This window comes from Neophocaena asiaeorientalis, unplaced genomic scaffold, assembly GCF_003031525.2.
Source record: "Neophocaena asiaeorientalis asiaeorientalis breed wild unplaced genomic scaffold, Neophocaena_asiaeorientalis_V1.1 scaffold291, whole genome shotgun sequence".
Lineage (NCBI taxonomy): Eukaryota > Metazoa > Chordata > Mammalia > Artiodactyla > Phocoenidae > Neophocaena > Neophocaena asiaeorientalis.
Genome location: NW_020172735.1, coordinates 1,800,050 through 1,827,258, shown reverse-complemented (window position 1 = coordinate 1,827,258; position 27,209 = coordinate 1,800,050). Strand labels below are relative to the sequence as shown.

At 37.8% G+C, this 27,209-nt stretch overlaps 1 protein-coding gene across 1 annotated transcript in view; it reads left to right on the top strand.

Moving 5' to 3' along the window:
• Positions 1–27,209, top strand: part of KMO (kynurenine 3-monooxygenase) — a 55,761-nt gene that overhangs the window by 15,119 nt on the left and 13,433 nt on the right. The window contains 9 exon segments of the mRNA XM_024740489.1: positions 5,374–5,443; positions 6,993–7,090; positions 8,299–8,388; positions 14,691–14,739; positions 18,450–18,537; positions 19,926–20,091; positions 22,920–22,991; positions 23,913–24,034; positions 25,589–25,736. Coding sequence (XP_024596257.1) covers positions 5,374–5,443; positions 6,993–7,090; positions 8,299–8,388; positions 14,691–14,739; positions 18,450–18,537; positions 19,926–20,091; positions 22,920–22,991; positions 23,913–24,034; positions 25,589–25,736 — 903 coding nt within the window.

Below are 27,209 nucleotides of genomic sequence, written 5' to 3'. Positions count from 1 at the left end.
AATTGGATTTCTGTTTTATTCTTTCTAGTATTATTTTTAACCTTTATCATGTGTTCCTTCTACTTAGAACCCTCTTCCTCCTGACCCACCCCCACTTATTTGGCTGACTCCTGCTCAATCTTTCAGTCTCAGGTTAGATTTCATTTTTTTCTGAGAAGTCATACCCTATCTTACTCTGTAACCCTACATTTGGGTTAAGGGTCCTTTCTCTGTACTCTCATAGCTGTACTTCCCCCACCATGCTATTTATCACTGTGTTATAATCGACTGTAATCCCCTTGAGAGATCTAGATATATCTTGCTCTTGGTTGTATCCTTAGCATCTAGCACAGAGCTGGCACATAGGAAAAAAATCAATATATATGTGCTAAATAAATATGTGAATAATATTTGAAAAAATGAAGATCCAGCCAAGACTGTGAACTCCCTTGGGGCAGCCATTATGTATTATCTTTGGATCACTTTTAATGCCTAACAAAGATTCTTGTAATACTTAGGAATCAATAAATATTTTTCAAATAATTATTTTTCTATATCTCTTGAAAGTTGTTTTTAAAATTCCAAAGGATTCATACTCTTTATCAATTTGCTTCTTCTCTACATGTCAAAATAGTTTCATTCTTCAACTCAACTGAAACATAGTCTTCTCCAGTAAGCTTTTACCAATCCCTTTGTTCTGGCTATCTATTGCTGTGTAACAAACTACCCCAAAACTTAGTGGCCTAAAACAACAGTCTATTATTACGCCTCACAGTTCTGTGGGTGTTCTGCCATGTACCTGGGGCTGCAGTCATCTGAAGGCTTGACTAAGCTGCATGTCCAAGATGGCGCACTCCCATGGCTGGCAGTTTGTGTTGGTTGTTGATGAGTGAAATGCTCAGCTGAGGCTCTTAACGAGAGCAACTGCATGGGTACTGTCCATGTGTCTTGGGTTTCTCACACATAACAGCCTCCAGATAGGTACTCTTCTTATATGATCACTGGCTTCCAAAAGGCAGGAAGCAGAAGCTTCCAGGCCAGCTAAGGACTATGCCTGGAAATGGCTCAGGTGTCGCTTCTACTGCATTTTATTGATCAAGGCTATCACAGGCCCTCCTGGATTCAAGAAAGTGAAGAAATAAACTCCACTTCTTGCTGAAGGAGTGTTGAGATCAAATAACAGAAGAGGTATTGTTATGACCATCTTTGAAAAATACAATCTGCTAGATCCCTTAAGGCAAAATTAATCCCTTTCTTGTATGTTCTGTAAGATTTCCTTTAGTCCTTTTTTTTTCTTTCTTTTAACATTGATTTCCACCTCTGGGCTGAGAATTATTTTGCAGGGAAAGGTATCTCAATCTATATGCACGAAACATTGGGTAAATGGAATAAAATTATATGACTAAAACATATTATTATTTAAAAATTATATATAAATGTTTTATGATTAAATTTATTATATATTTTTTTAACCAACCCATATATGAAATCCAGATACTGTGGGGGATCTGCAAAATTTTTATATAAAATCTACTAAACATTGATTCGTTTATATGTTTTTCTCTTCTTGAACTAGGTTAAACTAGATTGAACTAGATTGACACCTGAACTAAATTAGGTGTCAGTGGGCCTGAGTACTTAGCTTGACAATCTTTAGATCCCTAAAATCTAGCAGATTAAATCATGCATAACAGACGCTCAATATAATTTGGTTTGGTTTGGTTACAAATTTTATTTTAAAATGTAATCTCTACCATTCATTTATACATTCAACAAATATTGATCAGGTACTGATTATGTTGCAAACACAATGGTTTTGGGCAGGGATAAAATGGTGAGCAAAAACAGTTTGCAGCTTAGTGGGATAGGCAGATATTGATTACAGAATCACCCTAAGGATGTAAACTTTCAATTGTGATAAGCACTTTGTATTAGTTTCCTAGGGCTGCTGTAACAGAATACCACAAACAAGTGGTTTAAAAAATAAATATTTATTGTTTCACAGTTCTGGAGGCTAGAAGCCTAAAATCAAGATGTCAGGAGGGTTGGCTCCTTCTGAGCGATGTGAGAGAAAGATCTGTTCCGGGTCTCTCTCCTTGGCTTGTAGATGGACGTCTTCTCCCTGTGTCTCTTCACATCATCTTCCCTCTATGAGTGTTTCAGTATCCAAATCACCCTTTTTATAAGGACTCCCATCATATTGGATTTGGGGGCACCCTAGTGACTCCATTTTAACTTAATTACTTCTGTAAATACCTTGTCTCCAAATAAGGTCACACTGAGTTACTGGGGTTAAGACTTCATCATATGAATTTGGGGGTGTCACAATTCAACCCTTAACATTTCTCAAAGGAAAAGTCTGTAGCACTATGAGAACTCATAAGAAGGGGTTTGAGGTAGAGTGGCTGAGGAAGGCTTCCTTAAGGAAGTAAAGCTGAGTGGAGACCTGAGAATGAATGGGCATTTACTAGAAAAAGAGGAAAAAGAAGATTGTTAGCCACAGAAATCTTTTGGTGAGGGAGAGCATGTTGAGTACAAGCAGCTGAAAGAAGGCTAGCAAAGCTGGGGCAGAACAGTGATGTGATCTCCATAATGTAAAAATATTATGGAGAAAATCTTAGGCCTACAATGATGTCATTTTTCTCTGAGAAGATTATGTTTACTTCTGTCAGGTGGCTGTGGTTACCAACAATCCCAGATGAACATAATCCAATCAGGGCTAGACATGATTCCTAAGCCTACTTTGGTCCTTTTGATCATTGATTTATTTCCAGTTTACCCTACTTCTAAGATATTCCTGTTTAGGTTCCTAACCCAAAGCCTGGGTAGGTCTGAGGTCTTCTGCCAGCCTTCAGTAGGTGTTCTGTAGGAGTTGTTCCACGTGTGGATGTATTTCTGGTGTATCCGTGGGGAGGAAAGCGATCTCCGCGTCTTACTCTTCCGCCATCTTCCAATCAACCTCCCTGGGCATTTATTAAACCCTCCTGAACAGGAGGTTGGGGTACACGTCCTAAACTCCAGATTTTGTCCCTCTAACTTCATGAATCTATCAAAAATTCTGTTGAAATTCTTTGCCTCCCCTGTAATCAGTAGATAACCCTAGGTGTGGCTCCAAATGCCAAGTTCACCTGCCTGGGCTTTCTTTTTCTCTTAGCAGAAGATTTCGTTCAAATGACCTGTTTCACTATTACACCAAATGGCTGCTTGTGGAGAATCAATGGTCAAGAAGTCAGATGAATGCTGGTAGAATAAAAAGGAAACTTGACATTAATCGAGCACAATGATTATGATAACTAGCAGCAGAATGGTGAAAATGAAAAGAGATGGATAGATGGAGAAACATTACAGGGTAGAATTGGCAGAACTTGGAATGGATTGGACGTGGAGAATGAGAGAGAGAGAGGTGCCACAGACGACTCTTAGATTTCTAGCTTGAGCAACTGGATGGATGAGATGTCATTCATTGAGACATCCCATCCATCCCATGTGAAGAGAACTGACACAATTTGGGGCAAGGATCACAAGTTTCAATTTGTATCTGTTGATTCTGAGGTGCTTTGAGACATTTAAAATGTACATCAATTAAACATCTATATGCACGAGCTCAAAAAAGAGATCTGAGTGGGAGATGTAAGTTTTTGCATCACCATGGATGTGGAAGATAGACCAGGATGGAGGCTTAAGAAGCCCCAACATTTGATTGTCCTTCTTTGCAAGGGTGAAAGACAGAGGCAATGGCCAGAGATGTATGGAAAAAAACAGAAAATGAAGGAAATTTAGTGTTTCAAGAAGAAAGGTTAGTTAACAGTATTGAATGCTGCTGAAAATTCGAGTGTGATAATTAAATATAGATGGCATTCTTAAATTTAAGTTGCTAGTGGTGAGGCATTAATCACTGCAACCTATATAAAGCTATTTAGGAGGGCAACGCTATAAAGCTTTGAGAAGACAATATACAAAAACGTTGTTATAATCTCAAAGTAGGGAAAGATTTCTTAAGCAGGATACCAAATGCATTAACGATAATGTAAAAGATTCTTAAATGTGACTACATTAAAATAGATTCTCATCATTAAAGATACTATATAGTTTAAAAAGCAAGCCACAGAATGGAAGAAGATATTTGCAACATTTAAAAATGACAGACCCTGTACTCAGATCTCTGAATAGCTCAAATGATCGGTAGAAGAAAAAATAGACAACTCAACCGAAAATGGGCAAGACAGACACTTTACAAGAGAGGAGATGCAAATAGGTAATCAATATATGAAAAAGTGTTCAATCTCTTTATTAATAACTATTTATTTATGTAAATTAAACCTATACTCCTCCTCACCTTACCCAACCACTACTATGTTTAAAAGTTTGAGAACACCAAATGCTGGCAGCAAAGACGAACTCTCAGAAGTTGCTGGTAGGAAAACACATTAGTATAAAATTTTGCAACAGTTTGGCATAATAAAGGTGAAGATACATAAACCTTTGACCAGGGATTCCACTTCTGTGCATAAAACCCTAGAGAAAAATCATGCACATGTGTGCCAGGACACATGTACAGAAATGTTCTTTGCAGCATTGTTAATTAACCCAGGCCATCAATTCACAATGTACACATATATCAAACCATTACGCTGTATACCTTAAATTTATACAATTTATATATCGATTAGATCTCAATAAAACTGGAAAAAATAATATTCTCAGGACAGAAACAACTCAAATGTCCTTCAACAGTAAAATGGTTAAATAGTCTGTGAGATTTCACATAATGAAGAATCATACAGTAATGAAAATGGATTTTATGCGAGATCATATGGATGGATCTCATCAGCATATTATTGAGTTAAAGAAACATCTACAAAAAAATACACAAGTGTGATTCTAATTATCTGATTCAAAAGCAGACAAAATTAAATTATATTGCCTAGGGGGGTATACCTAAGTGGTAAAAATATAAAGAAACAAATATTGGTTATCACAAAAGTCAGAACGTTTACCTCTAGGTGAAAGTTTGGGGATTGTAACCGGGGAGGAGTTTGGGGGAGATATAGGAGATTGGCAATGTTCTACTTTTTGATCAGAGTGGCTATATGGGTGTTCGCTTTCTAATTATTCTGTAAACAGTACACATGGTTTATGATTGTTCTGTATGAAAGTTATATCTCATCATACAAAAGTAAAAAAAAAAGAAAAACCAAAACTTCCTTGAAAATTATACCACTTAATGTTGAGTTAATCCCATTATTTTTGCAAATGGTATTTTCCTGTAGTGATTGAGTAAATCAGTGTAATGACTGAGGCTATGACCACACATGATGTTGCATTTAGCAAGCAAAACTTCCCTGTATTTGTGGAATCAGATAAAAATTTGAAAAAAATTGCTTTGATTCCTAGGTGGGATCATTAAATGCATGCTTCCTTGCCAAGAGGAATTTCCAAGTTAATGTATATGAAGCTAGAGAAGGTAAGACAATACTGAATAATGTGAGATGTTGTTCTGATTCTTTGACTTCTTCCTCCTTACATTTCTTTTTCTTTTTTTTTTAACATCGTTATTGGAGTATAATTGCTTTACAATGGTGTGTTAGTTTCTGCTTTATAACAAAGTGAATCAGCTTTACATATACATATATCCCCATATCCCCTCCCTCTTGCATCTCCCTCCCACCCTCCCTATCCCACGCCTCTAGGTGGTCACAAAGCACCGAGCTGATCTCCCTGTGCTATGCAGCTGCTTCCCACTAGCTATCTATTTTACATTTGGTAGTGTATATATGTCCATGCCACTCTCTCACTTCTTCCCAGCTTACCCTTCCCCCTCCCTGTGTCCTCAAGTCCATTCTCTACATCTGCATCTTTACTCCTGTCCTGCCCCTAGGTTCTTCAGAACCATTTTTTTTTTAGATTCCATATATATGTGTTTGCATATGGTATTTGTTTTTCTTTCTGACTTACTTCACTCTGTATGAGAGTCTCTAGGTCCATCCACCTCACTGCAAATAACTCAACTTCATTTCTTTTTATGGCTGAGTAACATTCCATTGCATACATGTACCACATCTTCTTTATCCATTCATCTGTCAATGGACACTTAGGTTGCTTCCATGTCCTGGCTATTGTAAATAGAGCTACAGTGAACATTATGGTACATCTCTCTCTCTCTTTCTCTTTTTAATTATTTATTTATTTATTTTATGGCTGGGTTGGGTCTTCGTTTCTGTGCAAGGGCCTTCTCTAGTTGTGGCAAGCGAGGGCCACTCTTCATCGCAGTGCACAGGCCTCTCACTATCGTGGCCTCTCTTGTTGCAGAGCACAGGCTTCAGACGCGCAGGCTCAGTAGTTGTGGCTCATGGGCCCAGTTGCTCCGCGGCATGTGGGATCTTCCCAGACCAGGGCTCAAACCTGTGTCCCCTGCATTGGCAGGCGGACTCCCAACCACTGCACCACCAGAGAAGCCCCTACATGTCTCTTTTTGAATTATGGTTTTCTCAGTGTATATACCCAGTAGTGGGATTGCTGGGTCATATAGTAGTTCTATTTTTAGTTTTTTAAAGAACCTACATACTGTTTTCCATAGTGGCTATATCAATTTACATTCCTACCAACAGTGCAAGAGGGTTCCCTTTTCTCCACACCCTCTCCAGCATTTACTGTTTATAGATTTTTTGATGATGGCCATTCTGACCAGTGTGAGGTGATACCTCATTGTAGTTTTGATTTGCATTTCTCTAATGATTAGTGATGTTGAGCATCCTTTCATTTGTTTGTTGGCAACTCCTTAGATTTTAAAAAGAAAAAAAATTTAAAAGATGCACTGTTAGATTTCGTTAAAAACCTCAACTATCTAAATTTAATTTAATGCAAATATATTACTATCCATGTTTTCTTTAAAAGAGTTAACACGGTCTTTTAATTTGGTCCAGATGGCACCAGTTTTTCAGGTGCTCTATGCTCATCCTGTATTAGGATATAAGAAAGTGTGTGTAACATGGGGTTTACTTCCAATATCTTAGATATCCGAGTGACTACATTTGCACGGGGAAGAAGCATTAATTTGGCCCTTTCTTATAGAGGACGACAAGCCTTGAAATCCATTGGCCTGGAAGATCAGGTACCTTGTTAATGCATTTTCTTTATAGAAAATAACATCTGCTGTTTTTCAACAACTGCACGGTCTTGATTTCTCCTAGTTCAAAGCACCACTTAATGCCAAAAAAACCTCTGCATGAGAGCTCATTTTACAAAGGTTTATCAAACTTCTAAATTTCACAACAGGGTGAACATTTCACACTTGAGGCACCTGGGGGGACCAGAGCAGGTTGTGGGGCAGGCAGATACTGTATCAGATGGGAATTTGATCATCACTTCTGACACTGGGCTCTCAACAGTATCGTGAACCTCTGCCTACAGAAGTGTGATCTGAGATGGCATCCAGGGTGAGAGGAGGCGGGCGAACTCCGTTCTTTTGACTACTTAGGTCCATAATCTCTTATCCACAACTCTGTACTCCAGAAGTTCTGGGACTAGAAAGCTTTTTCATCACCCGCTCAGCAGCAAATTTGACCTGATGTGAGGCTTTTTATAGCCTTTTAAAAAAAAATCTCATTTCGTGTGAATGTGTTGTACTAAAGAAATATTGTGTTATAGGGCGGTTGCCCTAGACTCCTCTGTGTGTCATATAATAACCACATATGCACTACATTGCCTATCTAAAATTTGAAAACTTCTGAATTCTGAAACCAATGAGCTCTCAGTGTTTGGATTGTGTGCCTGTTGCAGATTTTCCTTATATGGATTCAATGTTGCCAAACTTCTCACTATCATGTCTCTTGGAAATGTGAAGAGAAATATATTTTTATTGATAGCACTTTTGCAACAGTGTGTCTTTGAAATGATATATAAGTCAATATAACTGCCATTTGCATTTCCACATTTTTCTTAGGCATGTGTAGGAAAGCACATTGCACTGGATTTCAGGAATCCTGGGATTTACTCCTCATGCATTACTCTCTTTTGTGATCATGAGAAAAATAACTTAATCTCTCTGACAATGAACCATTTCTTCGCTTGTAATATTTGCTTTAGACCAAATAAACTTGACATCTATTCTAAAATCTAAAGGTTAAAAAAAACCTAAAAAGTAAAATTTGCAGGAACATAGTTTTTATTGATTTTCTACCATACTGTGTTCTCATGGACCTTTACATTTTTTGATTTTTGGAAAATACTTGAATAATCACATTTTAAAATTGATATCTATCTTATTTGCATGATGCCACATTATGGAAATTGAAATTGATATTTCTGATTTTATTTCAGATTGTAGCCCAAGGTATCCCCATGAGAGCAAGAATGATTCACTCTCTTTCAGGAAAAAAGTCTGCAATTCCCTATGGGACAAAGTCACAGGTAGGTTTACCTGGAGATTCCTTTTTTGTAAAATGGTAATAACTGAGTCTAATGTCTGGAACCTGCTACTTTCTTGTTGGCCCTGCTTTTCTTCTCTAACCCTATCTTTGACATTGCTTGCCTGTTTAGAATGCAAGAACATATACTAGTTAATTCATATGAGATGCTTAGAAAGGGCCCAGTCCCTAATAACTATTCAATAATGGTTATTATTGTTATTGCTATTAGGCTGTTTTATGCCTCTATGCTTCACTCATACTGGCCTGGGATGCCCTTTCCCTCCCATCTCCTTTCAACTAGATAGAGATTACCATGTATTTATTGTTAAGCATACTATGCAAGAACAGCGCTATGCAAACTTAAGTTTTATGATGCTATTGCCTCCCCCTGACTCTCTTGCCTCAAATTATTATTATTCTAGTTGTAATAGTTATAATAGAATTTATAGAATGAACTGGAAATGCTTTCAGCATTGTATAATTTCTCAAACAGAGGCCAGATGATGATGTAGTGTTTAAGAAGGAAAATCCATTATCCTACTTTGTGTTTTTCTTCTTATCTTTGAAATAGTAATGTACAGAGTTGGGCAAAGTATTTTTATCTGATTACAGTTTCTTTCTATGTTTATTTCTTTGAGAGACAGAATGAATGTACCATAAACCTATCAACCATAGAAAAACCCCAGCTTACTTTATCCAGCAATGCCTCATTTTGCAGAGCCCAAGTGAGGTTCATATTCTTCTGAGTCTCTGATCCTCTACAGAGCATCCATTGTAGGTAGATCAGCACTTCTCAGACTCACCTGGGATCTTGTTAAAATACACAGTCTGATTCTGTAGGGCCGGGGTGGAGGCTGAGGTTCTGCAAACCAAATTCACCCAGGTGGTGTCCATGCTGCAGGTCCACAGACCACACTTTGGGTAGCAAGAAATAAAGCACATATGCTCATGGGAGTAAGGTCTTTGTGGATCTTGTGCTGATTAAAGAAGCTGAAGTACCTCATACTCATTACGGTGGCTGCTATCAAAAAATAAGTGTTGGTGAGGGTGTGGAGAAATAGGAACCTTGTACCCTGTGGGTGAGAATGTAAATTGGTGCATCTACTGTGGAAAACAGTGTGGTGGTTCCTCAGAAAATTAAAAATAGAACTACCATATGATTCAGCAATTCCACTTCTAGGTATATATTCAAAAGAACTGAAAACAGGGTCTGGCAGAGATATTTGAACACCCATGATCATAGCAGCATTATTCTCAGTAGTCAACAAGTAAAAGCAACCAAAATGTCCATTGATGGATGGATAAACAAAATGTGGTATATACTTATGTGAGATAATAGAAAAAATACATACAGGTCTCTGCACTTGTTCCTGACATAGGGCTCCTAAAACCCTTGTAATCTTCTAAGTGATAAAAACACTAGGAGCATCTTTTGTTATAATATTTGGTCTTTGGTTCCTTACACAGAGTTCCTAAATCCCTTGGAATTTCCTGGGTGACAGCAGTGTCTTTCCAGGTAACTCTGGATGGACTCCTGGATGGGGGCTGGTCACCAGAAAGACCAACTCATGATTAGAAGCTTGGAACTTTCGGACACAACCCCCATTCTGCAGAGGGGGGAGATGGGCTGGAAATGGAGTTAATTATCCATCATGCCTACATGATAAAGCCTCCATAAAAATTCCAAAAGTATGGGGTCCAGAGAGCTTCCAGGTTCATGAACACATGGAGGTACTGGGAGAGTGGCACACCCAGAGATGGCAAATACATACTTTATCCTATGCATCTCTTCCACCTAGATGTTCATCTGTATCCTTTATCATATTCTTTTATAATAAACTGGTAAATGTAAGTAACCTGTTTCCCTGAATTCTGTGAGCCACTCTAGCAAATTGATTGACCTTGAAGAGGGGATCATGGCAACTTCTGATTTATAGCCGATTAGTCAGAAGCACAGGTGACAAACTGCATTTGCAATTGGCGTGTGAAGGAGAGGAATGGTCTTGTAGGGCTGAGCTTTTAACCTGTGGAATCTGACGCCATCTCCAAGTTAGTAGTGTCAGAATAAACTATAGGGTGCCCAGCTGGAGTTGCAGAGAATTGCTGGTTTGAGGAAAACTCCCACATGTATATGGTGTCAGAAGTGTGGTGAGTGTGGTAATAGTATGAGAGTAAAGGAGAGACACACAGCAGAGGTGTAGGTTTTCTATACAACATAAAAAGGAATACCATTCAGCCTTCAAAAAGAAGGAAGTTCTGATACTCTACAACATAGATAAACCTTAGATAAACTAAGCTAAATAAGCCAGTCACAAAATGTTAAGTACTATATAATTCTGCTTATGTAAGGTATCTAGAGTAGTTATATTCATAGAAAGAGAAAGTAGAATGGTGGTTGACAGGACCTGGAGGAAGGGAGGAATGGGGAGCTATTATTTAATGGGGACAGAGTTTCAGGTTTACAAGATGAAGAGTTCTGTGGATGGATGGTTCTGATAGCGCAACAATGTAAATGTATTTAATGCCATCGAACTGTATATTTAAAAATGGTTAAGATGGTAAATTTTGTGTGCGTTTAAAAAGTAATTGAAGGGCTTCCCTGGTGGCAGTGGTTGAGAGTCTGCCTGCCGATGCAGGGGACACGGGTTCGTGCCCCGGTCCGGGAAGATCCCACATGCTGCAGAGTGGCTGGGCCCGTGATCCATGGCCGCTGAGCCTGCGCGTCCAGAGCCTGTGCTCCGCAACGGGAGAGGCTACAGCAGTGAGAGGCCCGCGTACCGCAAAAAAAAAAAGTAATTGAAAAGTGAAACATTCCAACGACTAAGTGGGAATGAGGGGGTAGTGGGGAAGGACTAAAATTTTCTATTTAATGACTTTTTAGAAATAATAACCTGCTTATTTTGGCATTATGAAAACTTAGGTACAGAGTCTTAATACATGAGCCTGGCAGGGGAAGGAAGGGAAAGACAGTCCACTGACCATCCATAGTCAGATAAATGTCTTCAGATAATTAATATGTCCTGTTTAATTGGCCCCAAATTGAACTTGATGCTATAAGAAAGAAAAGAATTGCCTCTTCTTGATAGGCAAGTAAGATTTACACATGCAAGTCAAGTATAAACTATACTAACTAAATGTATCTTTTCTGGAAGCAATAATTGTCCTCCTGTGCTATGCTAGCCATGCCCTGTGCTAGTTGCTGAGCAACAGGAGAGGAGCTTGCAACCTGGGGAGGACAGATAGTAATCAAGTTCTTGTGAAAAGAACTCACCTGAGTGATGGCAGGGGCACTCAGCTATATGGTTCAGAGAAGGAGGAAAGCTTTCATTTTCAGAGAAGAGAAGGTGAGGCTTGAAACAGACATTTTGTTTAAATCTTAGATTGGCAGCGAAATAGCACTGTTCCAATCAAATGACAGTCTATCTATGGAGGGACGTTGGGTGAGACCAAATTTCTAAACAATGTAAATTTTTAAGGGTCATGTGTGTCCAGTGATGAGAAAACTTGCAAAGAATCTCACAGCGATCAGCAGCTTTAGATGCATTGACTCCAACCACCTTGGAGAAAGAAACAGGCTGCATGATCACATGAGGTCAGCAGCAAGGGAGAAACAAGACAGGTTTCCTTACAGACAACAGCCAGCGAGCATGGTGTAGGAGGCCCTCAGAGGAGTGCTGGTAGTACTGCTTAGTTGCACTGTTTCTTTTTGCTAAAATGAGAGCGACTCGTAATAGTCATCCCACCTTTCTCTTGGATTAACATTGTGCTGAGGAGGTCCAATTCAGCATATCCATCCCTTCCCCAGAGATTGAACCAATAAAGTATGAATAGGTCAAAGAGTAAGATATGGTTCAAAAATAACAGGGAAGCTAGATGAAAAGAGTGACTTGGACTTGAGGCTAAAATTGACTTCCTTACCCTCACAGAGAGAGAAAGAGAGAGAGAGAGAGAGAGAGAGAGAGAGAGGAGCAGTTTCATCACCAATGACTCCCCAGGAAGTTGAAAGTGTTGGTGGGAGTTCTCATTTCGGGGCCTTCAATATGGAAGGAGGAAATGATCCTTCCCCATCAATCTTGCCATTTCTCAATTCTTAACAATTGAGTTAATGCTAAATTTATAGCTTTGCATCACTGTCTTTATACTGGAGTTGAACATGGGGTCTCCTTATCTTTTAAGAACTATATAAAATTGCTTTGAATTGGTCGATTCCACAGACTGTGGAAGTGCAAAGCCATCCCCATGACCCCAGGATTTCTTTGAATGCTCAGGGAGCCTACCTACTGTCCTATGGACTTCTTGGTGTCCACTCCCTCTCCTCTAGTATTGGCTGTGTACCACGATGGCCACACATGAAACTCACCATTTTCACCATTTTCCATACAAAAAGCACTCACTCAAAATACACATGAATATGCTGAAGACTTGGGGGTCATGGAAGGTCCACCTTGCACAGGACACAGCAAACAATTTATAAATTTCTAGTGTGTACAGTTTGACCTCTGAAATCCTTTCTGTACCCCCTTCTCTGAGCCTACCTCCCCCAGCTGTTATTTCTCTGCCCTTTCTCCCTTGTGGCAACTGTCTTACTGGTTCCTCCCATTTCCCTCCCCAGTTGCCAAATATCAAAATACTCTCTAATATACAGAGCCGGTCAGAGTTCCCCCAATTCTTCTTGCTAAACTCCTATACCCAAAATACAGAAATGGTGCCCCCTTACTAGAAAACATTCTTATTTGAAGGCTTTCAGGACTAGAATGTAAACATTTTTTCCTAGCATATTTGAAAAAGTCAGCACTGCAACTATTGTCTTACGAATCTCCAAAGGAGATTATCCTACTTCTTTTAGGTTTGGTTACAAGGGCCACTTTATAGCTCTTGACTTGTTTGTTCTTATTCTTACTTATTCTTCACAAGATAAGCCTTTTAGAATATGTATTGGAGAAGTGAAGCTTGATGTGAGTGACTCTAACTTTTGGTTATAATAAGATACTGCTCAAAGATATGGAGTAGATTAGACCGGGACTCTCCCTGGCCTTCCTGCAGGACCGACATGTCTGTTGGTTCCCAGATTATTAGTTCCCAGATTATCTCAACTAAGCCTGATAGGAATCAACTGAAAGGGAAAGAATATTTTCCTCACATTAATAAGCCTTTATAATTTGAATGTTTCCTAATATACTTTGAATAACAAGTGTGGTTTCTATGGAAATGCAATGATTAATAATGTAGAAGACTAGAAAACAACCATGAGGCAGAGAATGAAGACATCCCTGTTAATTTTAATTTATAGCAAAGACACAGGAAGCTCCTCCTCAGTCACTGCTTCTGTATCATGACCAAGTTATTTTTACACCATGTATAGATTTAGCTGTTAATTTTAAATGCCTATATTTGAATGAGGTGAAGATTAATAAATTACCATATTTGTGTTAAATGTTGTAATGTCCCATAATTTGGAAAATTATATGCTTTAAAATTTTAAAGCAATAGACTTGCCCTGAATTGCAAGACTGCATTATGACTTTCATGAGCTCTAGATAGGCACTTTTGCCTTTGTGAGACCCTTTCTCTATAAAACAGTAAATATTGAAAATTAGATTGTATGAGTGCATTGATATAAAGATTATATTAATCTTGAATATAATCCAGACTGGATTCATTCTTATATATACTCATTATATTTTTTTCTTCTGATTTTAAAATAAACTAAAATTAAAATATTTTCATGAATCCCTGAAAATATCATGGGCCCTATGCACTGTTCTGACCGTGCCTCATGGAACAGTTGGTCCTATGAAGTCAGAAACAACCAACACATGTCTCAGCTGGGTTCCACCTACTCCTAGCAACCCTCACCCTACCACAACCACACACCACACACACACACAGCCTTTCACACTGAAATGAAGGCTTTCAAAGTAGTTTCTTTGGGAAATAGTACATTTATTCTAGTAGTGCTGTCATTTCTGAAGTTTTTTACGCAGCTCGATTTGGAGACTTAAGATGAATATATGAGATTTATGTTTGGTTGTTAAAACTATCTTTCTTAGTGAAAATAACGTTTTTGCTACCAGAAAAAGGTTTGTTTTTTATAGTATCGAACCTAAGTTTAAACGTGAACATTGTATAACATGTATTTGATTAAAGTGTTTATAGAAAAAAGTTACTTAGTTAAATGGTTATAAAACTGAGCTTGCAACCTTCTGCTAAATGATTAATATTTCCTATTGCTGAGTGAATAAAATAGAAGCATATTTGTCCATTCTTCAGAAACAAACAGTATCTATTATATTTTTCTTGCAGTATATTCTTTCTATAAGCAGAGAAAATCTAAACAAGGATCTATTGACTGGTAAGTCCAGTGCTTTATTCACCAGTTTTCACTTTCTGTAAAGCACATGAGACTAATGATTGTCACATGATTTACTGAGATTTGTTTACTCTTCCTTTTTGGGGGGGTTATTAAGAGCAAGACTATGTACAATACAAAGTGTTTCTTTAAAAGTAGAGGGCTTCCCTGGTGGCGCAGTGGTTGAGAGTCCGCCTGCCGATGGAGGGGACACAGGTTCGTGCCCCGGTCCAGGAAGATCTCAAATGCCACGGAGCGGCTAGGCCCGTGAGCCATGGACGCTGAGCCTGCGCGTCCGGAGCCTGTGCTCTGCAACGGGAGAGGCCACAACAGTGAGAGGCCCGCGTACCGCAAAAAAAAAAAAAAAAAGTAGTGGTGATGCATCTTCCAGCATCTCTTTTTCATTTTATCAGTGGTCTAAATAAAAATCATTTGTTCAGCATGTATTGAATTCCTATTGTTTTCTAGGCACTGGATTGAATGAGTGCTCACTCCTCAGTGAAGAACTCATGGTCTAGTGGAACACAGATATACAGATGTAACAATTTTCAAAGAGACAACTAGATTTTCTTATCAGAAAGATGAAAAGCAATAGTGTGAAGGCTGATAGAGGGCTGCAGATTTTAGAGTATTATGATAATCCCTGTGTGCAAAAACAAGGCCCTGGACTAAAGCTATAGCCAAGTGGTTGGGGAGAGGTATAGATTCAAGATATTTGTAGGAGACAAAACAGATTCAGGGTTTAGGAGGTTGAGAAAGAGGAAGGTGTGTATAAGCCTGAAGATGCTCATGTAACTAAAGAGACCTACCTATTAATTGAAACGTCCCTGGATTGCAAATTAAATTTGTAGCTTGGATAATCAATCCAATCACATTCCATGTAGCCCTTTATCATACTTTTTTCTCTTCTTCAGCATTTGTACTAAACAGATTCATTCCATGCAAAGCATGCCATTAGTATTTCTACTTTCTTTTAAATCAATCAATCCCTCAATGCGTTCCAGCAGCCTTGGATTTTTGGAGAGCACAGGTTCCAATGATTTATCTGTGTTTCTCCTCAGTCCCCTACCCAGGGTGAGTTTGCAACATATCTGTTGAATTGAATTCAACTGGGAGGAGGAGTGATAGGGAAGGTCACTCTAGCTGATTCACCAGGTACTTAAGAAATAGGGCTTAGTATTCTTCTTATTTCTACTTCTTTACTTGTAGTTGTAAGACTGACTTTTGGATGAGTAGATAGGTGGGGGTGGGCTAGGTTGCTTGATATATTCATGTTGATCTTAAGAAAAGAAACTACAAAACAGATTTTTGAAAAAGTAGCATAGTGGACCTAAGATAATCTCTTAACAGTATCCTATGAATTTATTGATAAAAATAATAGAAAAGATTCACTGATGCACCAGGCACTATGTTAACTGCTTTATATTGCATCAATTTGTAAAACCCTCCAAACAACTCTGTGAAGTGGGAATTATTTTTACCTCAGTTTTATAGATGGTAAAGGAGGCTTGGAGAGCTCCACAGAGCAGCAGATTACACTGCTAATAAGTAGTAGAATCTGGATATGAACTTGAGTTTGTCTATTCCAAAGTCCATGCTTTTAACTATTACAGTCACTGCCTCCAGTATTATATATAATATATGAAACACCTGCTAATAATAAGGAGCTCCAATCTTGCATGCTCACCTGTTTTTCATTAGGGGTGCACTGCACAGCATGCAATTTCATAAATGACATAAATACGTTGATAAAAAGAATGCTGAGTCTCTTGACTCCTAAAGTTTGTTTGACATATAAAGTTCTTTTACACAGCTCTTATTCCTTTACATGGCATCAGATGTGTGAGCCACCCATTCCACAGATAAATGCTCATTCCTTCTAATAGAAGAGGCTCACCTCTGAAAGTACTGTAACTAAATCATTTCCCTGAATCAGCTTTTCATGTAGGATTGTTTCATAGTTTACTATTTGGTGGGCTATTAATAATTGTTAAGTAAAACAAACAGAAAAAGTATATGTGGTCAGGTAAATTTGATAAACCCTGCATCAACTTAGTTTTAAGTCTTTTCTTACAGTACTTCTCAGGGCCTTTATTCTACTAGTCTGCAGTGTGGATTTTCTAGAGCAATGCTGTCTAAGATGTGACCACAAATGCCAGCCACATGTATAATTTAAAACTTTATATTAACCACATTAGAAAACCTAAAAAGAAAAAGGTGAAATTAATTTTAATGTATATTTAACCTAATATATCCAAAATATTGTCATTTCAATGTACAATCAATGTAAGAAACCTACTCATGAGACATTTTATTCTTTTCATTTTTTGGTACTAAGTTGTCAAAACCCAGTGGGTACATCACATCTCCATTCAGACCAGCTGCATTTCAAGCACTCTAGAGCCACATGTATCTGGGGACCAGGACAGCACAGCCAGGAGGGTCAAAGTATGAGCATTTCTCTAATGACTGACCACAGAACAACTATTTTGGGGAGCATATCACAGGACTAGTATTCCATGGAAAATTCTTTGGGATGTATTACTATACATCTAATTTGAAAATAAAATAAAATTTAATTTACAAAAAGGTTGATTCCACCAACACATTTTGTGTTTGTATTAATAAAAGACACCCAGAGTGGTTCAGGTAAACTCTGACTTCTCCAAGTTATTTGTCAAAAGGTTTCTTAAACATAGATCAGTCTTAGGCTTATCTCAGATTTCAATATTCTAAAGCTTCTAATCTCATGTCCAAGAATCTTAAAGTCTTCAGACCCCAAATCAAACTCAAGCAAAGCAGAACAAAAAAAAGACAAAACCTGAGATGAAAAGGAGAGATAAGTACAGAAGTCAGACCTCTGGATTATTTTCCCTAATTTTTTTAACTTTGTATGACCTCAGGCAAATTGTCTTTCCCTCCAGGATCTTGGTTATTCCATTTATAAGATGAAGAGTTTTGAAATAAATCATCTCTGAGGTCTATTCCAGCTCTAACACCTGCATTCTGATTTGTCGCTTTAAGAACAATAAATAACCACTAATTATAGATCTCCTGCCCATGAGAATTAATAGGAACAAAAATAAATTTACTACTATGATAAGAACATAATTAATAATTCAGAAAACGAAATACACTATAGATTGTTAGCAGGCAAAGAAAGCACTAAAATAATTTGATTCTACTTATTAAGTTTCAAATCTTCTTACTCATTTTCCCCTAACTGTTGCAGTGTTTGATTACAAAAAGAATTAGCATCAATAATCTATATTTATGACAAATTGAGCTAGAAGTCTAGAGGACTTGCTAAAAAGAAATATAAAGTCAGACATAGTATGAAAAAGGAAGTTTGATTGAATATTTCCGATCACAAATTAAGCCTTAAATTGGGGAAAACTTTTAAAATATGTGATGACAGCTTCTTTCCTAGGGTACCAACAATTACAGTGATATAAGAATTTGCATAATGGAATTAGTTTTTTTTTTTTTGAGATGAGGATAGTTGATTTTTATTTATCTCTTTTGCTACCAAATTATCCTGGAACATTTGCCAAATAGTTGTCAAATTACCTTTTAACTAACTCGTTTTTACATTGGTAAGAATAAGTATCTCTATCACACTGTTCTCAGAAAATGATTAATATTTCAATTTGATTAAGTGAAATAAGAATTGGAATTTCATTTCTATTAGTTGTCTTTCTTTGTTTCCTCAGCTGTTGAGAAATATCCCAATGCAAAGGTGCACTTTGGCCACAGGCTGTTGAAATGTAATCCTGAGGAAGGAATGATCACAGTGCTTGGGTAATCACCAGTTAGCCTTTTGACTTCAGAGGTGAAGGGTTGACATGGAGAATTGTACCTGTAAACTTTGTTCTCTGGCTCTTTTGAAAGAATTAAATGATTACTAACAGGGTAATTCAAACAGTTTCTAGAATCAAGTAATTTTATATTGAAAATAAGTCTTAGATGCCTTCTGAATACTAGCACCGGTGATTCTTCCTGATTCTACACTACTACACTAGTAGCCATACTCTGCTTCAAACACTCTCCTCCCTTGAAACAGATGACCCTCCGCTGCCCTGTTTCTCCTTGCCTCTTTCTGAATACTATTTGTCTGCCTCCCCTTGGCCGACTCCATTTCCTCTAGAGTTCTAAACCTCACACCCCACTCGTGGGAGATTCACAGTTCATTCAACAACTACTTGTAAATTCACATTTCTATGATTAACATCTCCAGGCCAGGGCTTTTTCTTCATTCTCAATCCTTATTTCAATCTTAATCAATATTAATTTCCCATTAAACACCTTCACAACTACTTGCCATAATCTCAAACACATCTAAAACCTTGATCCTCTATTTGTCACCAAGCATCTCCCATTCCTGACTTCCCTAGTACTATTACCCAAATAATTAAAATCATCCTTGATGTAGCCCTTTCCATATTTTCTCCCACTAGACCTATAAACATGTACCAATCATTCATACTTTCTGTTTGCCTCAGAGCCTATGTCTTCCTTCTTCCTGAGCGCCACAATCCTTGGGCTCTCATCCCCACACATGCAGGCTACTACAGTCACCTTGTCCCCATTTCTTTCCCATCTGCACTCTGGCTCCACTGCAATGTTTCCACTCCTAAGTAAGTTATCTTAAATTACCACTCTTTATACACCATCTCCCCAATGGAAAAAAATTGTTTTCTCCCATTTGCCAGAATAATGTATTTAAACCTTTTGTCTTAACATTCATTCTCTTCTCCTCCCTTCCCAATTGTATTCTTTTCTTAAATCCATCTTCTGATCCCCTCTGTTCAAGACAAATGTGTTGCTCCTAGAAGATTCTGGTCACATCCTGTGGTTGTTCATACATTCCCTCCATTTGAAACACTTTTCTTTCTTTTCAAGTTTCTCTTCCTTCATGCAGGGAACTCAACTCTTAGTCATGCTTCTGTGGCCTAGCATGTCTTTATTAATCAGTATGGTTTTGTGTTATCCTCATTTTCATAAGCAAACCCATGACTGGGACAATTGTTATCTTCATTTTATAGCTATCTACTCAAAGCTCTAAATCAGATAGGTAAAAGTGAGTAGTGGCCCCATTAAGTCACTACTTTTTATACCCAATAGAGGTACTTCATCATTTTCACCACTAGGCTTTTTTTTTTTTTTTGATGATTTATTTTACTTTTCAGACATGAGAACGTTGCCAAAGATGTCACCTGTGACCTCATTGTAGGATGTGATGGAGCCTATTCCACTGTCAGAACTCACCTCATGAAGAAACCCCGCTTTGATTATAGTCAACAATACATTCCTCATGGGTTCATGGAATTGAATATTCCACCTAAGAATGGGGATGTAAGTCCTTTCCCTTTCTTTTCTTCTTTCTACAACTCTCCTCCTCCCCCTGCCCCATATTAGTATAGAAGCATATTCTAGTGCAGTTGTTCTCATAGCATATCTTGATCAAGGCCACAAGTATTTTGTAATTAATAATAAATTGGATGTACAGGTATCTCTTTAATAATATCACTCTCACTCCCTTACCTTTTGATATGTTTTCTTGAATGGAAGGAAGGAGAGGAATTACAACTGCCTTATTGGAAACACACAGGGGATTTGTCTTACAAAATAATATCATTTTTCTATTATCTCTTGGGAGAAAAAAATTGGGTTGGGAATCAACTATGTATACTGACAATCCAGAGTTCTTATACTCATGATTAAATGCAAAAGTTATTAAATAAAGTGAACAGCAAGTTGTTTCAAAGAGATTTGCATTGCATGTTTCTCATTCCCTGCTTCCCACATTAAACCATATGTGGCCAGAGGGAAATATGTAGTATGTATATTGTGTATTGTCATAAGCAAATAAATGTAAGAATTTAATAAGGAAAATTAAAACACCAACAGAAGCAATGAGGATCTTGGCTTATCAGTAATGAAAAGTAAACAGCATTAGTTAAATACTTGATTTGCATATAAAACATATATTTTTAAGGTACTGATTTAATCTATACTATTTGAAATTCAGACATCTATGAAATAGTTTGTCAGTTTGGGATAGTGGTATTATATACCACTTATATACTAAACTCTCAGCCAGTTAAATCCATATTTTAACATTTCGTTGTCTTTCTATTTCTTCCTCCTGGTTAAACATGGATTTACTAATTCTTCAATGATATTTTATGGTCTTCAGGTGGGTCATATTCTAATGGCCCAGGATCTGATAATTCTGGATTATAGGATTTTGTTGAAAAATTGTCCCCAGTTTGAGTGAGATCATGCCTACTAATGTAGATTTAAGATAGCCATTTATTTACAAGGTGTTCCTATTTAATAGTAATGATTGGTGGTTTATAGAAAGTTTTTACTCTTTTAAGAAATGCTGTTTTGACATAGTAATGTGACCAGACATGGGAATATTTTGACATGGCCCAAAAACAATTCTATGAAACTTTTTCTCCACTTCTTTCTTTCTTCCTTCCTTTCTTTTCTTTTTCCTTTTCTTTCTTCCTTTTTTCTTTTTCTAATGTAGCAGACATTTTCACTCCATCTCTGACAGGTGGAGTAGGAGGGAGAGATTGGATGAGTGACAGAGTTGGGTGAATATTAAGGGAGTGCTTTTGGGAATTATGTGGGAGCTTATCTTAAAGCTGTTTTTGCACAGCAAGCAAACTGTCTCGCTTAGACTTTATGTGTGGAGGGACTTGTAGTAAGAAGACCCATGGGAATTATGACAAATCTGACCTTGGGACCACTGTTGCATAAGGATATCTATTGAGAGCGTGACTTGGAATAAAGAACTGAAAATTTAAAGAGTTGTTTTCTAGGGTCATGAAATATGTATGAATATCAAAATGTTTTTGGTATCATATTTGCTTTATCGACACCATGTAGAATAGGTCAAAAGATAGCAAGAGGGAAGCAAGGAGGCTCACCTCATCCAGGCTGGTGTCCTATTACCAGTAAGGCACCATGCTCATTTGTGCCCCCTCCACATTGTTCAGTGTGCTCACCCTCACCAGCAGCCACTGTCCTTCACCGCTATCTAATCTACCAGTCCCTTGTTTCAGCCATCCCAGACCCACAATCCTCTTACCTTTCCAGTTTTTCTTTCCTAAACTTCTACCTAGGCACCAAATCATTTTGTCTCTCTACCACTTGAGTTGTTGTTAAAGAGAAGTTTTTGGGAGCTTTTCATATGTATATATCTTGCCTATTCAACTGCTTTGTGAGATCTTTGGTGTCAAAGTGTTATTCACTTATTCATCTCTTTGTCTGTGTATTGGGCTTTCTTTGTGGCTCTGGGGATAAAAAAGCCGGGAAGAAGCAGTCTCATCTCCTAAGACACAAATAGCTATAAAAAAGTGTGAAAATGTTAGCTAGGAGACTAAGATGTACTTTCTGTCATCTTTTTACTACCATAAGACATATACATGGTAGGTGCTCTCTAAACATTTATAGAAAATAATACAAACTTAAAATAGTTGGGAGACGGATGGCATATACTTATATATGTAATACCCCTGGGAACCTCAGTGGTTTGGGTCACTTGGGTCTTTGGGTCAATTCATGTACCCAAGCCATACATACCTACTCAGGCGGCTACTGCCCTGTAGTGGCTTTGCTAAAGAGGGAGCATTTCTCTCTATTATTTATGTTGTAGTAAACAAGCAATAAGAGGCTTGTTTGTAAAATTTTGTTTTGTCCATGAAATTTAAACTTAGGATCTTTCTGTTTATACAAATAAGTACCCAAATAAGGTAAAAAATAAAGTAGAAAAACATTACACATATATACACACATCCACAGCTTATGTGTGTATATAATATATATTTTATATATGTATGTATACATATTTGTGTATGTGTATATATGTGCGTGTGTCCATGGAAACAGAGGAGAGAGAGAAAATGAATCTTATAGCATGTTCTCAAATCTTCAATTATACATGGTATCAAAAACTCACCTAAGCCTGAGTTTATAAAGACAGAACACAAAGTCTTTTCTAAGAAAACTTCTGCTTTACGTAGCAATGGATGTGCACATCACCATGCATATGACATTGATTTAAATTGCTGTGGAAACAATTATAACATAAACAGAATCATCGTATTTAATTTGTTAATGCAGATGTGCTACATTAATACACTAATTATATATACCTTTTTTCCCTGCAGTATGCCATGGAACCTAATTATCTACATATTTGGCCTAGAGATACCTTTATGATGATTGCACTTCCTAACATGGTAGTGTAAAATTTCTTATCAACTGTCATTTTGCATATATAATTAATGTTTTTTGTTACTTACTTTTATACTCTGTATGCATGAATGTAATCAACTTCATCATTGTTTAGTCTATTTAGTGATTATATCTGAAACTCTGGGGATACTGAGGAAAAACCTGAAGGAATCCAAACTATTTACTTTGGAGAGGATATTTAACATATATGAATGACTAATGGGGGTTTATGTGTGGTGGTACCTGACTGCCATCTTCCCCAAGACAGCACAGGAAGAAATGGTCCCGAAATAAAGCCAAAGAGATTTAGGTTATATATTAGGAGGTATTTTTCATCCTTGATATCTGTAGGACAACATTGGAATATACATTATCTCAAAAGAGCATGGCTGTTCTTTCATTAGAAAGAAATTTTTTGCTATGTTAATATATAATATATACTATATAGTTATTATTATCTATATTATCTATATAGATAATATACACAGGTATACCTATTGATATTTCTCTGGTTGGTCTTTTACTTTCTTTTTTTTTTTTCTTCACTTATTAACAGTCCTAGGGTCTAATGCCTTAATATCATGACATCTTAAATGGAACAACAATAAAGAAAAAAAAAGATGAGAAATCAAATCCAACCAACCTATTAATAATCTAAGAAGTGTAATGTTTGCTTGGTGAAAATATCTTGAGTTTACAGTATAAAATTCTCCTGATAACCAAGAAGCTGGGGAGCACCTTGGGACTTGACGGAGCTTTTCCTTGGGAGTGAGGGAAGAAAGAGAGGCTGCCTTTCCTGTCTGCTTGGACATTCTTCCCAGAGGCCCCTGAGCCACAGCAAGCGGTCTGTGATTTAGGGGTCTGCCTTAGTGCCAGCATTGCCTGGCCCCCTGATCTCTCTCACACTATTCCTCTTCTTCTTACAGAACAAATCTTTCACGTGTACTTTGTTCATGCCCTTTGAAGAGTTTGAAAAACTGCAAACTAGTAGTGATGTGCTGAATTTCTTCCAGAAGTACTTTCCGGATTCTATCCCTCTAATTGGAAAGTAAGTCTCAAGATGTGCAATGGTGCCTTTTGCCCCACTGGTTTGAGTTATTCAAAGTTCAAATAAAGGCTAATGCACTTATTTCCGTTTTTGTTAAACATGACCAATCATGCAGTGACCTAGACAGGAAGCCTAGATTACAGCAAAAGTCCAAGAGGATCTTGTGCTGTGAACAGGAATTCTGAAAAAATCCAGGCCAGGCCAGTTTCCCTGGGAAAGACAAATCACCAATGTCCCTGGACCTTCTATGTACCCTGAGCAGGTGCTCAGGCCCCTTAGGGCTTGTCTGTGCTTCCTTCTGCTGGTGGGAACACAAATCTACATCAAGGCAGAAATAGCTTGCAACCTCAAGTCTCAAGTCCACCAGTTGCTAGCTGTATAAGCTTTCCTATGTCTCACGCCCCTCACAGTAAAATGGTGATAATAGTAATACCTGCACCAAAGGGTTGTTGTGAGGAGTAAAGGGGATCATGCCTATAAATCATTCAGCACAGGGCCAGGCACATATAAAGTTCCCCCAAATTGATAGCTAATTGTATTAGCTGTCTGGATTATCAGTCTCAGCTCCTCTGGCCCATATCAACTTCCCCTTCACATGGACCTTGTCATTTGGTCTCACTCAGTGCCTCTCTCCCACTGTCACTCCGTCCTGGAATCCAGCTCACTTTCTATCTCCAGCGATGTCTTCATGGAGGCAGCACAATACTGCAGAAAGAGCAAGATTTGAATACTGCTCTTGTCCCTGACTTCCCTGAATCTCAGATTTTTTATCATTAAAATAGACATCAGGTTACCTAACTTTTAGGGCTATTTTGAAAATTGAATGAGCTAATTATGTAAAAGGGATAGCCCACTGCCCACCCATAGCAGATCTATTAAAAATTGTCAGTTCTCATTCTTTCCTGCAGAAAAATTCAATTGCCTGTGTTGGCTTCTCCTTCTCTGACTTTGAAGGGAAATCTCTGCACACCAAAATTTAGCCCTTAGCTACTTCAGAACTTGTTCTGTGGCTCTTTCTTGCATCTCCAACTAGATTTAAGATCCTCTAGTGTATGTACTACTTCTCTACCTATAGCTTCCACAAAACCTCTGTAGATGCTTGAACAGATACTAGCTTGATTACAGTTGTTCATTTCCAAATACACATGGATTCGCATTAACTTAATTTTGGTTTGTTGTGTGCTAATCAAATGCACAACTGCATCTCAAGTTTCTCCAAGGAAACCTAAAACATTCCAACGTAGTTGAAAATTGTGTGATCTGTGTGCTTGATAATAAAATTTTCATGACATATAACACAGACATATTTCAAGTTATTCAAATGCAGCTAAACTTGTTCCTTTTGGATGTGATTAAAACTGTTGCAAATTAAGAATATAAATAGAACAGTGGAATTTGGAAACTAGAAGAAACTTCAGTTCTCCCTCTCCTGTTTTCTTCCTGACATTCTCACGTACTTTTCAATGAAATATTATGTTAGCAAAGCCAGTAAATCTGAAAGAATTACACAATATTTAATACCCAGCTTAACATTTTTATTGTTTTCCTCTAAAGGCAAACCCTGGCACAAGATTTCTTTCTGTTGCCCGCCCAGCCCATGATATCCGTTAAGTGCTCTTCTTTTCACTTTAAATCACACTGTGTGTTGATGGGAGATGCAGCTCATGCCATAGTGCCCTTTTTTGGGCAGGGAATGAATGCGGTAAGTTCTTTTTCCATAGGTAAGTCCCTTAAATTTCTCTGGGTCAGTCTCAACTAAAAAGTCTTAAATAAAAAATATGCTTAAAACTATCCTCACATAATCTCTGAGAAAACAGTCAACTCAAAAACCATACCAGCTATTTAACTAGATTGATCTCTAAATATAGTCAACTCTTGGATTACTTGATGCAGTAATTTAGTGTATAAAAAAGCATAAGATAGTTTTCTGTTCAGTTAGAAAATGTATTGATGACTTGAAATTTGGAAACTTGACTATCAGCAATTCAAAACTTAACTTTTAAAGTGTATTTTTTCTAGAGATTATAATGTTAGTATCAGAAAAGAAAAATATCCCAAATTATCTTTTTTTTCCCTCTGCTTTTTCATTCCAAAAGAAAAGAAAACACAATTGATAGAGTTAAATAAAATGATGAAACAGACTAGATGTTGAATACTAGCTGCTTTCATGGAAATTTTACCATTCTGGCTAAAAAATATTTCAGAAAATGAATAGTGTTCAAATATTGAACATTAATTTTAAGGAATTCTAAAATAATTGTCTAGACAAACAATTATTTTATGTGCATGTGTGTTTGATTACTAATAGTTTTATAACCATAGTCTTATATTGTTTTGGTGAATGGGATATAGTCCAAGAATAAAGAGCTTATGAATCTAATCAATTATATTTTGAGCAAAGTAGTCAAAAACATTTTGTTTTACAAAAACATAACAAGAGAGGTGGGATCAAGTTGGCAGAGTGGGAAGACCCTGAGTTCACTTCCTCCCACGAACACATCAAAACTACAGCTACACATAGAGAAACTCACTGTGAACAACCTGAAGACTAGCAGAATAGCTCTTCTACAACCAAGGCTGTAAAGAAAGAACCACATGGAGTCTGGTAGGAGGGGAGGAGAATTGATCTAGTCAAGACACACACCCCTAGTGTGTGACCCAGAAGAGGAGGGGGCTATCACAGATTTGGGGATCCTCCCTGGGGAGCAAGGAGTTTGAGCCACATATTAGACACCCCAGGTCTGGGGTTCAAGGCCAGGAAAATGAGACTCCTTAGCTGTGGCTTACTAGGGGGCAGTAAGAAACTGATACTCTGCTCCTGAAGAGCATGTACACAGACTTGCTTGCTCCCAATCCCATCATGGAGGCAGCAGACTGACAAGTGCTGGTTGCTCTGGATGGCCTGCCAGGGCTTCCCCAGTGTACCCCACAACATGCACTGGGCTCCTGCTCCAGCACCTCCTACTCTGACGCTGTTCCCCACTAAGGTGGAGGCTGCTATTGCTAATGAGCATGCACACACCAGGGAAGAAATGCAACCAGCTCAGCAGTGTGGCTCCAGCCCCTCCAGCCCCCACCCTGCCTCTAACCAAGGTGTGTACACCTGGGGAAAAAGCAGAACCAGTTTAGAAGTGTGGCTCCAAGCCCTCAGGAACCTGGCCATGCCCCCAACCAA